The 16,325-nt window shown below is 41.1% G+C and overlaps 1 protein-coding gene across 1 annotated transcript in view; it reads left to right on the plus strand.

The window, feature by feature from the left end:
* The first annotated feature begins 6,291 nt into the window (after positions 1-6,291).
* LOC134586213 (probable cation-transporting ATPase 13A4) overlaps positions 6,292-16,325 on the plus strand; it is a 130,514-nt gene continuing 120,480 nt past the window's right edge. The window contains exon 1 of the mRNA XM_063441709.1: positions 6,292-7,878. Within this exon, the coding sequence (XP_063297779.1) occupies positions 6,292-7,878 (1,587 nt within the window). The remainder of the gene's footprint in view (positions 7,879-16,325) is intronic.

Raw genomic sequence — 16,325 nt, forward strand, 5'->3', positions numbered from 1 at the left:
GTTTTAGACTTTAGAAAAACAGACTTTTAGAATATTTGTAAATGAGTCATTATCAGACTGGAGCAATTTAAATGGAGTCCAAAAGAAATGGGATTATTTAAAAGTTGCACTACTGAAGGCAACAGAAAATTGCATTAGGCTTGTCAGTAAAAGCAAAAAATTCAAGAAACCACTGTGGTACTCCGCAGATGTGGCCAAAATAGTAAAAAACAAAAAGTTAGCATTTAGTAATTATAAAAAAAAACAGAGTGAGGAAGACAGAATGACCTATAAGATTAGGCAGAAAGAGGCTAAGCAAGTTATAAGAGCTTCCAAATCACACACAGAAGAGAAAATAGCACAGTCAGTAAAAAAGGGGGACACAACTTTTTTTAGATACATAAATGAGAAAAGAAAAGTAAAACAAGGATTAGTTAGATTAAAAACAAAAGAAGGAAGGTATGTAGATGAGGATAAAGGTCTAGCTGATTGCCTCAATGAATATTTTTGTTCGGTATTTACAGATGAAAATAAAAGAAAGGGACCTCAGTTAAGAAAATGGATAAATTAGTCATTTATTACACGTGAGTTTACAGAGGAAGAGGTTCTATTTCAACTGTCAAAAGTAAAGACAAATAAGTCAATGGGACCTGATGGAATACACCCAAAGCTATTAAATGAGCTTAGTGGTGTACTAGCAAAACCATTAACATATTTATTTAACCAATGTTGTTAACAGGAGTAGTCCCAGAAGATTGGAAGTTAGCGAATGTTGTGCCCATTCACAAGAAAGGTAATAGGGAGGAGTCGGGCAACTATAGGCCAGTAAGCCTAAATTCAGTAGTGGGGAAAGTGATGGAAACCATGTTAAAGGATAGGATAGATTGTTGAACATCTAAAAACACATGGATTTCAAGATCAGAGACAACATGGGTTTACTTCAGGGAGATCATGCCAAACTAATCTCATTGATTTTTTTGATTGGGTAACTAAAATTATAGATCAGGGTGGTGCAGTAGACATTGCTTACCTAGATTTCAGTAAGGCTTTTGACACTGTTGCACATAGAAGGCTTATCAATAAACTACAATCTTTGAGTTTGGATTCCAATATTGTTGAATGGGTAAGGCAGTGGCTGAGTGACAGGCAACAGAGGGTTGTAGTCAATGGAGTATATTCGAAGCTTGGGCTTGTCACCAGTGGGGTACCTCAGGGATCTGTACTTGGACCCATTCTCTTTAATATTTTTATTAGTGATATTGCAGAAGGTCTTGATGGTAAGGTGTGTCTTTTTGCGGATGATACTAAGATATGTAACAGGGTTGATGTTCCAGGGGGGATAAGCCAAATGGCAAATGATTTAGGTAAACTAGAAAAATGGTCAGAGTTGTGGCAACTGACATTTAATGTGGATAAGTGCAAGATAATTCATCTTGGACGTAAAAACCCAAGGGCAGAGTACAGAATATTTGATAGACTCCTAACCTCAACATCTTGAGGAAAGGGATTTAGGGGTGATTATTTCTGATGACTTTAAGGTAGGCAGACAATGTAATAGAGCAGCAGGAAATGCTAGCAGAATGCTTGTTTGTATAGGGAGAGGTATTAGCAGTAGAAAGAGGGAAGTGCGCATGCCATTGTACAGAACACTGGTGAGACCTCACTTGGAGTACTGTACACAGTACTGGAGACCATATCTTCAGAAGGATATTGATACCTTAGAGAGAGTTCAAGAAGGGCTACTAAACTGGTTCATGGATTGCAGGTTAAAACTTACCAGGAAAGGTTAAAGGATCTTAACATGTATAGCTTGGAGGAAAGACGAGATGGGGGGGGGGGGGGGAGGATATGATAGAAACATTTAAATACATAAAGGGAATCAACACAGTAAAGGAGGAGACTATATTTAAAAGAAGAAAAACTACCACAACAAGAGGACGTAGTCTTAAATTAGAGGGGCAAAGGTTTAAAAATAATACCAGGAAGTATTACTTTACTGAGAGGGTAGTGGATGCATGGAATAGCCTTCCATCTGAAGTGGTAGAGGTTAACACAGTAAAGGAGTTTAAGCATGCGTGGGATAGGCATAAGGCTATCCTAAATATAAGATAAGGCCAGGGACTAATAAAAGTATTTAGAAAACTGGGCAGACTAGATGGGCCGAATGGTTCTTATCTGCCGTCACATTCTATGTTTCCATGTTTCTATGTATGGGTGTATTTGTATGTACTGTTGATATTGGAATGTAGTGGTTTACTTGTGTGTAGTGCTTGCGTCTGAATGCAAGGGTATTTGTATGTAGTGATGTATTTTAAACACAGGTGTGCTTTAATATGTAGTGTTGGTGTTTGACTAAAGGGGTGTTTATATATAATTTTCGTGTTTTAATACAGGGGTGTGTTTGTTGTGTTTGACTGCAGTGCATGTATAGTGGATGCATTGTGTGTATTTAAAAATATATACAATGTGTGTTTGAATGTAAGCATGGAGTATGTGTGTGAATGTTTGAATGCAGGTATGCATTTGTGTGTATGCAGGTATGCAGGTATGCACTCTTGTACACAGACACACAAATACAGACACACATAGGGTAGGTGAGGGTGGCAGTGTGGGGGGTAGGTGAGGGTGACAGTGTGGGGGGGAGGTGAGGGTTACAGTGTGGGGGTGAGGTGAGGGTGACAGTTTGTGGGGGTGAGGTGAGGGTGACAATGTGGGGGGGAGGTGAGGGTGACAATGTGGGGAGGAGGTGAGGGTGACAATGTGGGGGGAGGTGATGGTGACAATGTGGGAGGTGAGGATGAAAGCCATTCAAATATCTTCCTTCCTCCCTGGTGGTCCGGTGGCTTTTGCTGTCCTGCCTGCAGCTTCCCCTCCACCGCGAGCAGACAATGCAGACATAGTCTCGCGAGCTCTGGCACGTGTAGTCTCAGAGCGTTACCGGGGTAACCCACAGTAATGCTCTTTGATTGGCCGAGCTTGCTGACAGTTACTGCATGGTCTGCCCGCAGCAGAGGGGAAGCTGCAGACCGGAAGGTGCACAAGGCTTTCTCCCAGTTTCAGAGGAGCCCTGAACCCAGCAGCACATATTGCAAGCCGCTGGGCACCCTCTCGTTGTCAGGCCCTCAGGGGCCTGACTGTCTCCCGGTGTGGGTCAGTGCAACCCACAGTTTGGGAAACCGTGGTCTACAGGATATATATATATATATATATATATATATATATATATATTTGCCAAAAAACTGCCGCTCACCGGTCTTGTAAAAGTCCAAAATTTCCGTTCGGGACTTTCCTCAGGGTAACAAAACAATAATAAATACATATGCAAAAAACAGACAATATATAGGTAAATCTAATTGGTAAAACTCACCCAGGTGCAGTGAAAACGGATCCACCGTGTGCAATAGCCCTTCCGGGTATGCGCGCGCACACCCGCTGGGACTCCGCCTCCTTTACGTGCACGTGATGCGTGCTAAGCATGTGTTGTATATACAGTTGCTAAGCAACGTGATGTGTGTGAAGTCTGCTGGCTGGACAAGGACAAAATGAAAGATCTAACATACCGAGGTGATATAAAGATACGATATCGTATCGACTCTGTGCCCAAGATCTACAATTTAAACGATCTTGTAGTGAAGAATCTTAAACATGTGTGGTTATAAAATCTATACATAATGAAAACAGTGTATGTTACGATTTATTACAGAACTAGAATATAGATGTAAATGTGCTGGATAGCCATGGAAATGTAGAGGTTTTACTTATACCTACAGTGCAGTGTAAATAGTGTATGTTCCTAGAAATGTAAGACATACTTACATACATGGTCAGTGAACATCTAAGTGTAAAAATGCCCTTGAACACTAACAACCGTTCAATGGACACTTATTACAGTGTAAAATACCCGGCCACCATATCTACTAAACAAGTGTATATACAACATACTAAATATAACTATAAAAAGTGAATGTACTAATGCCTTATAATCCGTATCTCTCTATATAATATAGGCAAATACCCGAGTACTCTATAGATCATAATATACAAAATAATACACTATAAAAATTGATACAAGTTACAGGAGTTAAATAAATGCATAATATGGGATATTCTCATTTAACCCTTTCGGAGCCATGGTTCCCAACTGGTAAATCCAAAACGCTTCTTTTTGGAGCAGCATACGACCCCTGTTACCACCCCTTCTTGGGCAAGGTACATGGTCTATACCCACAAATTTGAGTGAGGATAATGGATGTGCTTTCTCCAAAAAATGTTTGGCCACCGGTTTGTCAGATTGGCCATCTCGATAGGCCAGCCTGATACTTGACCGGTGGCCACGTATACGTTCACAGATGGGAGTTTCCGTCTTGCCCACATAATAAAGCCCACAGGGGCACATAAGCTTGTAAATGACATAAGGTGTCTTACAAGTAATGGTGTGTCTAATGTCATATGTTTTATTAGTGTGAGGATGACAAAACTTCTTAGACGGGATCATGTGCCCACACGTGACACATCCTAGGCAACGTACACAGCCACGTATGTTGGACTTCAGTGTCTTTGTGTAACTGTCCACAGGGTCTGTATGTACCAAAATATCACGTAAATTGTGGTTTCTTCTATAGCAGATCATTGGCGGTTCCTTGAAGATCTTAGGCAGGGAGTCGTCAGTGGATACCATCGTTTAAATTGTAGATCTTGGGCACAGAGTCGATACGATATCGTATCTTTATATCATCCCGGTATGTTAGATCTTTCATTTTGTCCTTGTCCAGCCAGCAGACTTCACACACATCACGTTGCTTAGCAACTGTATATACAACACATGCTTAGCACGCATCACGTGCACGTAAAGGAGGCGGAGTCCCAGCGGGTGTGCGCGCGCATACCCGGAAGGGCTATTGCACACGGTGGATCCGTTTTCACTGCACCTGGGTGAGTTTTACCAATTAGATTTACCTATATATTGTCTGTTTTTTGCATATGTATTTATTATTGTTTTGTTACCCTGAGGAAAGTCCCGAACGGGGACTGAAACGTTGGTCTCTTTTTTAATTATTTTTCAATAAATTTTGGACTTTTACAAGACCGGTGAGCGGCAGTTTTTTGGCAAATATATTTCTATTGGAGTTCATGCCAGGCACCCGGCAAATTGGACACAGAACTAAGCGTGAGTGCGGGGGATTTTCAAATTTTCTTGTATGGTATAGAGGGCAAGTACTCTACCTCTTACCCTCTTTGCACCAGCAGTGAGTGAAAAATCATTTTCACGTTTTATGTTATATATATGGGTTTTGTTTGAAGTGCATACTGACCATATGCGGTTTGTTTAATTGGTATCCTTTGCCGGTTTTTGTTTTTAAACATGGATGATTTTTTGGTACAAGCAGGAGCTTATAGTGAACATGCTGAAACCCTCCAATTTTCATCAGAGGAGGCAGCAGATATATTATGGGATGAAACCAGCCAGGGTTTCCCCAGTAATGTCACCCCTAAAGATGTCTATTTCAAGCTACTCCGGCTACACAAAAAAAGCACGGACTTAGATCTACATGGTATTTTTCTGTCCGATTACTATAAGGCTAAGATGATCCCTCGAGGATTCAGACTTCTCAACATACCTACCATAGGAAGGCTTAAGGCCACTGTATGCAGGGACTGGACCCATGTACTCAACAGGGCCTCATTAGATCTTATGCTTATAGCTATCAAAGATGTGAAATCTGATTTGGTGGATGTTAAGCGCAATATAGCTGAGATGGAAATAGAACACTCAGTATTATTATCCTCAAGTGAGGGCGTCAAGATCCAGCAGCAACTTAAAACAGAAGTACTCAAATATAAAATGGAATTGGTGAAATTCAAGAAACAAAAGTTTGAGAGAGTACAGCAAGATTATCACGATCATCGTGTATATCGATGGCTTGCAGGCGATCGCCCTCCTAGACCTAGGAGATTTAGGAAAAGAATTGTGCGCCCCAACATCCCCACGGTGGACATCACATCAGGGGAGTCAGCGTCTGAGAGCGATGCACAACCAGAACCCACTCCTTTTTTAGGCCAAGTGGGTTCAGGGACTATTACCAGAAGCAAAAACCGAGGAGACGAAGACACAGGATCAGGAGAGGCCGTAAGACCAAATCTGGTGCCCAAGGGGAAACCACCGCTCAGGAGGTAAACCCCATCTTCAATCTCTCCCGAAGACCTCTCAGTACAATTGAAATCAGCACGTTAAGCAAAGGGTTGTCGTTTATACCTACCTGTGGTCCTAATACATTTAAATGGAGTACTGAATTATTTCAATTCGGGAGACATATGAGACTGAAGGAATTTTTTCAAAATGCTTCAACAAATGAGCCATCAGAGGCTGATATGGGAACCGGTAGATTCAAGACAAGATCGACATTTGATCCACACAGCACCAAACATACGATCAAAACTTTTTTATCCTCTACTGCTAAGATGTCCCAGGAGATTTTTTCTTGCAGGTCCAAACCACAGTACAATATGACTAAACAAGAGCGATTTCTACTCAGAGAACTGTCTAACGACTCCACGATAGTTATCCGACCGGCGGATAAGGGAGGCGGCATTGTCCTCATGGACTATGGATATTACTCCGACGATTTGAAAAGACAGCTCATGGACACCGACACGTATTTCCAATTAAAGGGAGATCCCACAGTAGAAATACAGAATAAACTAGTAGATATACTGGACATGTACCTAAGGGCTGGATACATAAATACAGAATTATATCATTTTTTGAACAAAACCCACCCCCGCACTCCGGTGATATACAGTATCCCCAAAATACACAAAAATGCACAGAGACCACCTGGGAGACCCATCGTCTCAGCCATCGATGGCATACTTGAACCCATTGCACAGTGGCTAGATTTCATCTTCAAAAAACCAGTTGAAGCTCTGTATACTTGTGTCAAAGACACGCAGTCTCTACTACAACATCTTAAAGCATTGGAGTTTGAAGACACGAATCCGATTTTTATTACCATGGATGTATCCAATCTATATACAGTTATTCCACATATAGAAGGGGTAGAGGCGATGCGGCAAGTATTATGCAATACACCATTCTATCAAGGCCCCCCCATAGAAGCGGCACTGGAGTTATTATTGTTTATTTTGAATCACAACTATTTCAGATTTGAAGATCAATGGTACCTACAGACAGCAGGAACCTCCATGGGCTCGGCAGTAGCACCAAGATATGCCAATGCATACATGTATATGTATGAAATACAATACATACTGACCCCATATGCTAGATCAATAATGGGGTACTACCGCTACATTGATGATCTCCTTATAATCTGGAAGGGCACACCCGAACAAGCTCAGAATATGGTGGATACACTGAATCAGCTACCTACACCGATCAGGTTCACTTCTAATATCAGTGAACATTCAGTCCAATATTTGGATTTAGAATTATCCTATGGAACAAATGGTGTTGAATATACCTTGTTTTCGAAACCAACCGACAGAAACACTCTCCTGCACGCCCAGAGTGCACACCCATGGGCGTTGAAAAAATCGATACCGAAGGCACAATATCAGAGGGTTATACGGAATAACTCAAACATAGAAACAGCGGAGATACAATTGAGATCAATGACCCAGAAGTTTGTGAACAGAGGCTATGAAGATAGAGTGCTGCGAGAAGCACTCGTCCAAGCCAGGCTAGCCCCAAGAAAGGATAAGGCTCACTCTTCACCATGCATGGTGTTTCCATTGACCTTCCATAATTCTGCAGACAAGGTAACAGCACTCATCAAGGATAATTGGAAGATGGTATCCACTGACGACTCCCTGCCTAAGATCTTCAAGGAACCGCCAATGATCTGCTATAGAAGAAACCGCAATTTACGTGATATTTTGGTACATACAGACCCTGTGGACAGTTACACAAAGACACTGAAGTCCAACATACGTGGCTGTGTACGTTGCCTAGGATGTGTCACGTGTGGGCACATGATCCCGTCTAAGAAGTTTTGTCATCCTCACACTAATAAAACATATGACATTAGACACACCATTACTTGTAAGACACCTTATGTCATTTACAAGCTTATGTGCCCCTGTGGGCTTTATTATGTGGGCAAGACGGAAACTCCCATCTGTGAACGTATACGTGGCCACCGGTCAAGTATCAGGCTGGCCTATCGAGATGGCCAATCTGACAAACCGGTGGCCAAACATTTTTTGGAGAAAGCACATCCATTATCCTCACTCAAATTTGTGGGTATAGACCATGTACCTTGCCCAAGAAGGGGTGGTAACAGGGGTCGTATGCTGCTCCAAAAAGAAGCGTTTTGGATTTACCAGTTGGGAACCATGGCTCCGAAAGGGTTAAATGAGAATATCCCATATTATGCATTTATTTAACTCCTGTAACTTGTATCAATTTTTATAGTGTATTATTTTGTATATTATGATCTATAGAGTACTCGGGTATTTGCCTATATTATATAGAGAGATACGGATTATAAGGCATTAGTACATTCACTTTTTATAGTTATATTTAGTATGTTGTATATACACTTGTTTAGTAGATATGGTGGCCGGGTATTTTACACTGTAATAGGTGTCCATTGAACGGTTGTTAGTGTTCAAGGGCATTTTTACACTTAGATGTTCACTGACCATGTATGTAAGTATGTCTTACATTTCTAGGAACATACACTATTTACACTGCACTGTAGGTATAAGTAAAACCTCTACATTTCCATGGCTATCCAGCACATTTACATCTATATTCTAGTTCTGTAATAAATCGTAACATACACTGTTTTCATTATGTATAGATTTTATAACCACACATGTTTAAGATTCTTCACTACAAGATCGTTTAAATTGTAGATCTTGGGCACAGAGTCGATACGATATCGTATCTTTATATCATCCCGGTATGTTAGATCTTTCATTTTGTCCTTGTCCAGCCAGCAGACTTCACACACATCACGTTGCTTAGCAACTGTATATACAACACATGCTTAGCACGCATCACGTGCACGTAAAGGAGGCGGAGTCCCAGCGGGTGTGCGCGCGCATACCCGGAAGGGCTATTGCACACGGTGGATCCGTTTTCACTGCACCTGGGTGAGTTTTACCAATTAGATTTACCTATATATTGTCTGTTTTTTGCATATGTATTTATTATTGTTTTGTTACCCTGAGGAAAGTCCCGAACGGGGACTGAAACGTTGGTCTCTTTTTTAATTATTTTTCAATAAATTTTGGACTTTTACAAGACCGGTGAGCGGCAGTTTTTTGGCAAATATATTTCTATTGGAGTTCATGCCAGGCACCCGGCAAATTGGACACAGAACTAAGCGTGAGTGCGGGGGATTTTCAAATTTTCTTATATATATATATATATATATATATATATACATATACATATATATTATATATAAGATGTTATATGTTTATATGGATGTATTGATGTTATTTATGGTGGGGTCATTGTCTGTGTATAAAGTTATATGTGAAAGTTATGGTGCTATGATGTCACGAGCTGGAACCTACCAAAACCAAACCAAACGTCCTATTGCTCCTGAACTTAAAATATATCCCACCTGTTGAATCGACCTACCCCCCAATTTCTCTCTACATCCCCCGCCACCGTGACAATCTTGGCATCTTGTCTACTGGACTAATATGGCTAATCCAATTTACACTATATATATATATATAAAAAATAGAAAAAAAAACTGCACTCACGCTTTTGTATAGCTCCAATACCGGGTACATACGCCAAAGCTCCAATAGACACAGATAGCAATAAAGAGTGGCTGCTCACCGGATTTAAAAAAATCTAAAAAAAAATGTATTGAGACATATTTCAAAAAGACCAACGTTTCAGTCCCATCTCAGGACTTTCCTCAGGGTTTAAATAACTGTTATTTAGACCCTGTGGAAAGTCCCGAGCTGGGACTGAAACGTTGGTCTTTTTTAAATATCTCTCAATAGTTTTATTTTTATTTTTTTTAAATCCGGTGAGCAGCCATTCTTTACTGCTATCTATCTATATATCACCGTGCCTCTCCACTCCAGGCTTCCACCCTCATGTATTGAATCCTGGGACATATCACATAGATACCTTACATTGCATATTTGCCACCTATGATATCAATCAATTATCATCTCGGTTATGTTATCTCCGGTTTTGCTATTTACCGCTATTTACCGTTGGTGGTCATTCTGGACGTACTAATATGCCTGTATAATGTACAATTGATGAATTAGACATACCGTGACCCTAGTCGTTTTGTTTCAGCATGAACTTAATACACTCCATTATTAACTTATGGGGTTATGCACACAGTTGTACTAAGTGGTATCCGCTTTAACTATTATTTATTTGGGGATGATTCTTTGTAGTATTTGCATTAGTTACATTATGTACTAGATACCCCCATGAATATGAATATGTATTAACTGATCCGATATATCTCTTATAAATTTCTCCGGTTTAGCATCTGTGTATATATATGCTAGCTTTGTCTTCCCCCCTTCTTCTAACTATGTATTTCTGTATAACACTGTCAGCCCGAGTGTATTCATCATATATCTGTCCGATGTATATCTTCCTCTTTGACTGAGTGTTGTGTTGCTGCCGTGTCCAGGCTGCCGATCGCACTTGCGGCTACTATCAGGAATGTAAACACGCCTCTAAGCGTCCCGGCTGGTTGCCATGACAACCTCCAACACGCAGAGGTTCACAGCAGCCCCAGCTGCTGAATACAATATGCAGAATCCGCTTTTGCCCGCGTTTTTTCGTCCGGCAGGACACTGGAGCACACACAAACTCAGGTAAGATTCAGCTGTATCCTATGTACTTTGAATAATTATGTTTGCTATATATATTGTCACATTTTGTATGCACTGTTATCCTGATGAAAGTCCTGTTGTAGGACTGAAACGTCGATCACCTTGGTTGTTGCAGAATAAAAGCTAAGTTTATTTTCACCTTATATGAAGTCCTTGGAGTGCTTTTCAAACTACTACATATATATATATATATATATATATATATATAGAGAGAGATAGATAGATAGCAGTAAAGAATGGCTGCTCACCGGATTAAAAAAAAAATACATATATATACACACACATATACATAATCTACATAATTTATTTACAAGTACAAATGTTTCAGGTTATCCCCTTTTTCAATGATATCCTTACAAAAACAGAGTGCACTCACCATTAAATACATGATCCAAATAGACAGGACAGACCATAATTCCCAACACCACCCTTGCATAATTGAGTAGAGCAGCCTCTCTCGACATCCCTCCACCATCTTGGACACTGGGTCACAAGATTTTCGGCCCAGTTGCGAAGAGATGAGCAGAAACAAAGCTAGTAGCAAACAGACTGAGTAAGCTAGGTACAGAGGACTCTAAGGGCCAAAAGACAGGTAGGACATAGCTGAAATTGCTTAATGGCAGATATAACTCTATATTCAAGAACACTGCTGTAAGCAGAGAGCGAGTAAATCATCTAAGTAAAGCACTTAAAAGACAATAAATAATACAATGGAAAATAATTAGCAAAATAAATAAAAATAAATATAAAGTACCAGAAATGGTCTAAAGTGCAGTGCTGTTAGCAGAGGTAATTATAAGGGGCTTTACACAACCAGACACATCATAGAAGAACACACATGTGAGAACGTATATTACATAAACGTAACAACCAAGTGTTAGAGTGTAAATATATATACAATATATATGCAAAAATCTACAAGGCCCCTCCACCCCTTGCTAAAAAGGGGAAGGGGGTTGATGGAGGAGCTAGAGGTCCTATCCTTAAGGAGAGGAATATCTGTCAGGAATAAAAAGAAGGTTTCATCCAAAACCAATATCTTCAAGCACATAGACAACAGTCATACCACGACACTAGCATGCATAAATATATAATTCAAATTCAAGACTAACCTTCCAGTGGGTATCATATGAATCTAGAGGAACCAGTGCCACTTAAGCTTCTCATTAAGGTGACACTGTGTCCAATAGATGCATTCAGTGAATTTCCCTCTGCAATAAACTCCTTTCTTATCACAACCCCTACAGGGTAGTTCAACCCTCTCAAGAATCTGATACCAAAGCTGTGATACATTGTATCTTATCTCCCAAAAGTGACATGCGAATGGCATGTCTGCATTTGCATTCTCAATGGAGGTTTTGTGTTGAGAGACATGATGTCAAGGTTAATACTCCCCAACACGCAAACCAGAGAACAATAAAGGCAAGCACAGGCAGACGTATTACCAGACCTTAAAGTGTCCGGACTTAACGTAGGAATAAGAGATAAGAATAGTCAAACGCGCCAAGGTCCGGGATATAGAGGTACGGGTAAGCGAATAGACAGAGCCAAGTTCAGGGAGCCAGAAATGAGAATAACCGAATAACAAGTCAAAGTCAGAAACCAAAGAAAAGATAACCACTCAGAACGCCCTCTCGGGCTGTAATAAACCACGACAGGGCAAGGACGTGATGTCAGGAGGAGGTTAATATAGGGCAAGGTGTATTCTGATAGGCAGGGATAGAAATGAGGGAGGATATAAATAGATAGTAGAAATAGGCTACTATCACTTTTAAAGCTAATGTCACGTCCCCATGTCGGCTACTGTGTGCACGTCCTCGGATGCCCTACCAGATGCGTGCGCGCCAGCTGGAGATCTGCACCGCCGGCAGGAGAAGACGGACAGCGGGACCGCGACGGCGCGGGACACAAGGTATGACACATGATCTTTAAAAGCACAAATGGTTTTTCTCACGTAGCCCACGCCGCATGGACACTTCAGAAGATAGACCACAAAGTCAGATTGACAAGTAAAAAAAACTTTCTATATAATCTGCTAACCTGTCCGGGTATGTGTACAGAATTCACCCTTTACAGTGATTACAGTAAAGTCAGGAGTTAGTATTAAAGACCGGTTTAGATAAAAATGTTGTTTGGTTGGGGGTAAGCTATCAGCCTGCACCACTAAATCCCTTATGGTACTGTCTCTCTTGTAGGCAACTAGTGGTGGTTCTTTAAATAGAAGCCCCGCCTGTCTGTCCACTTGTAGAATGTGCTTTTTGTGCATATTGTCTTGTGTTTGAGGAGAAAAGGTAAAATGTTTTTTTACGAATGCTATTCTGTCAGATTCCCTACTGTATTACATTACCTGAATGATTTCTTACTGGTCGAGGAGAACACTTCCCCTCCCAGTAGCCTTAAAGCTACCATCAATCTATTCGAGCAGCTAGGTGTCCCAGTCTCCCCAAAGAAAACCGAGGCTCCAGACACGATCATCACATTCCTGGGTATTCAATTAGACTCAACCACGATGCAAGCAAGCCTGCCACACGACAAGATAGGAAACATTCTTACCTACATCAACCACTACCTTCAGCTCGGTACATGCAACCGCATAGAGCTACAGTCCATGCTGGGTTCTCTAAATTTTGCCATGCGTATCATACCTCAAGGCCGCCCCTTCATATCACGACTCTTGTATCTATTTCCACTCTTCCTACACGACACACACAGGTTGTCCTTAGATACCCAAGCTACGGCAGACTTACGCATGTGGAAGACATTATTAACCACTTGGAATGGTAAAAGTATGTTCCTCCCTCAATTGACTGACTCATCACCTACCATTTGGTCAGATGCGGCATCTACCACAGGTTTTGCAGCATTTTTTTGGAACGAATGGCTTTAGGGCAGCTGGCCTACAGCAGTTCAGGATTTGGAGGGTTTTTCCACTACCTCAGCTCTCTTTGAGATCTATCCCATCGTGGCGGCTGCCGTGGCATGGGGTCATTTATCGGCAGACTTGTCAGTACGTTGCTACTCAGATAACCAGGCAACCTGTCACATCATCAACAAAGGTTGTTCCAAATCCCTTACGATCATGAGATTTCTGAGGGGAAACTCACTTGGTTGGCTGCTTGTCATAATTTCTTCCTGTATTGTTTCCATGTTCCAGGTGTATGTAACACAGCTGCTGACAGTTTGTCTTGTTTTAAATTCCAGGCATTCCATCAAGCACTCCCGTCAGCCGCGCTCACAGCCACGACAATTCCAACATTTCAGCAACTAGTACTGGACTAGACGCCATTATGCATGATAGCAGGTCACTGTCCCAATTGGCACTGTCAAACAATACACATAAAACATACGATAGGGCCTTTACGTTATTCAAAAGATTCCTTTCGGATCATAACATCATGCAACCATTTGTCACGACATCTTTGTTGGGGTTCGCTTCTTTTTGCCACCTTAAACTTAAGATGTCATACAACACTATTAAACTTTATCTAACAGGCATTCAACACCATATGCTAACCTTACAACCAAACAACACAAGTTTCATGGCCTCTCACCAGATTAAGACAATCCTCAGGGGCATTCAGAGATCTGAACCCACACGTACATCACAGAGGCTACCCATAGACAACCATATCTTCAAAGCATTGTCTAACCTGCTTGATTTAAAACCTTTTGACACCAACACAAATTCTGTCATCAAAGCAGCAATATACATAGCTTTCTGTGGATTTTTAAGACCTAGAGCATTCACTACGACCAACGCCACACAATCTACTCCTGTTCTCCTCTATTCCCACTTAACAAAACACATGGATCATTACATCCTGACTCTGCCTCACTCCAAGACCAGTCAGCATGCACCAGTAGAAGTAGCGTACTATCCTATGCACAACAGGTGGTGCCCCGTCACAATTCTTGATGCATACATACAGCATCATAACTCACTACCATCACAACCATTATTAATTTTACAAAGTTCGGTACTCACCACTACAACCTTCATGACCTACGTCAGGTCTTTACTCACTCAGCTGGGCCTCAACCCAGCTAACTACTCGGGGCACTCCTTCCGCAAAGGGGCAGCATCCACAGCCTCCAGTGTTAACATTCCAGTTCATGTTATAAAAGCACTGGGGCGCTGGAAATCATCCTCTTACTCACGGTACATACCGAACCCAGTACAAGAATTACGAAATGCATTTAAAGATGTCTGGTTGATATGTGTATTTGTATTGGTTGTTTGTAATAAATTTGATTATTTAATTTTTGCCCTCTTCTTTCTCAGGCCTACCTCATCGTCGGTTCCGGCACACCACAACCGACTTGCTCTTTTATACCTTCCTACGTTCATTATGGTATGACTTCTCGATCACATGGCCCAGGGGGGCCTGAATGGAAGAAGGGGGATTCCCTGGGCTGCCACACCGGTACCGGGTAAGTATATAGGACGGCTTGGGTGTACTATGTTGCCCCTCAGCATTTAGAGCCGGGTCCCCAAGGCCGGCATAGAACACCCACCGTCTTTAAGGTTTTAATTGTGGAAGTCGCAAAATAAATATCCTGTGATTAGGTCTTCCAGTTTCCATCACCAACGTGCTTCCAAAACAAACAAAACTTAAAAGAAGAAGAAAACTAAATTAGTATAGCACATTCTAAGGTAGACAAAATATAAATGGAGTGTACACCCTGAATGGAAAACATATATAAGTTACCTATGTCTATGTTCCAACAAAACTGGATATTCTATAAAATATAAAAATAAAAAAAACACATCATGAAAAAAATAAAATCAGGAAAATACTGATGGAATAGAACTCACACAGTATAGAGCCGTATCAGACTCTATATCACATGTTACAGGGTGCCTATACAGGCTTCCTTTTTTACTATTTCATATATTCCAACACTCTTATTTTCAAAATATTGTTTTGGATAGGGCATGTGAGTAGGTAGATTATCCCTGTTGTGTTGCAGTCCATATTAGATTTCACTCTGTATTTTTTCTGATTGTCTAGAGAGAGAAAATTGTCTTGAACATGGTCTAAATTTAGGTTATTACTGCATCCTGCAACACAACAGGGGTAATCTGCCTACTCACATGCCCCTGTCCAAAACAATATGTAGGAAGATCTAAAAGATCCCTGAAAATATAGAGTGTCGGAACATATAAGAAATATTAAAAAAGGATTATCCACAAACAATTTGTCAAAACACTTTAATAATGTACACGGAAGAGACCCAGGTGGTCTGCAGTTTTTACCCATTGAAAAAGTCAAAGTACATTGGAGAGGGGAAGTTTTGAACAAAAATCTACACCAAGCAGAGGCTAGATGGACAGTGGCGTCACTAGGGGGGGCCATGGCCCCCCTAGATCAGGCTGTGCCCCCCTTTGTGCCCCCCCTGATACCGGAGAAACTGACGGAAGCAAAGCACAGAGAGATGGACACAGGTTTCTTCAGGAAGGAAGAGATTCTTTATTGGATCACCGATCGGGA

This window comes from Pelobates fuscus, chromosome 2 (genome assembly GCF_036172605.1).
Source record: "Pelobates fuscus isolate aPelFus1 chromosome 2, aPelFus1.pri, whole genome shotgun sequence".
In the NCBI taxonomy this organism is placed as follows: Eukaryota; Metazoa; Chordata; class Amphibia; order Anura; family Pelobatidae; genus Pelobates; species Pelobates fuscus.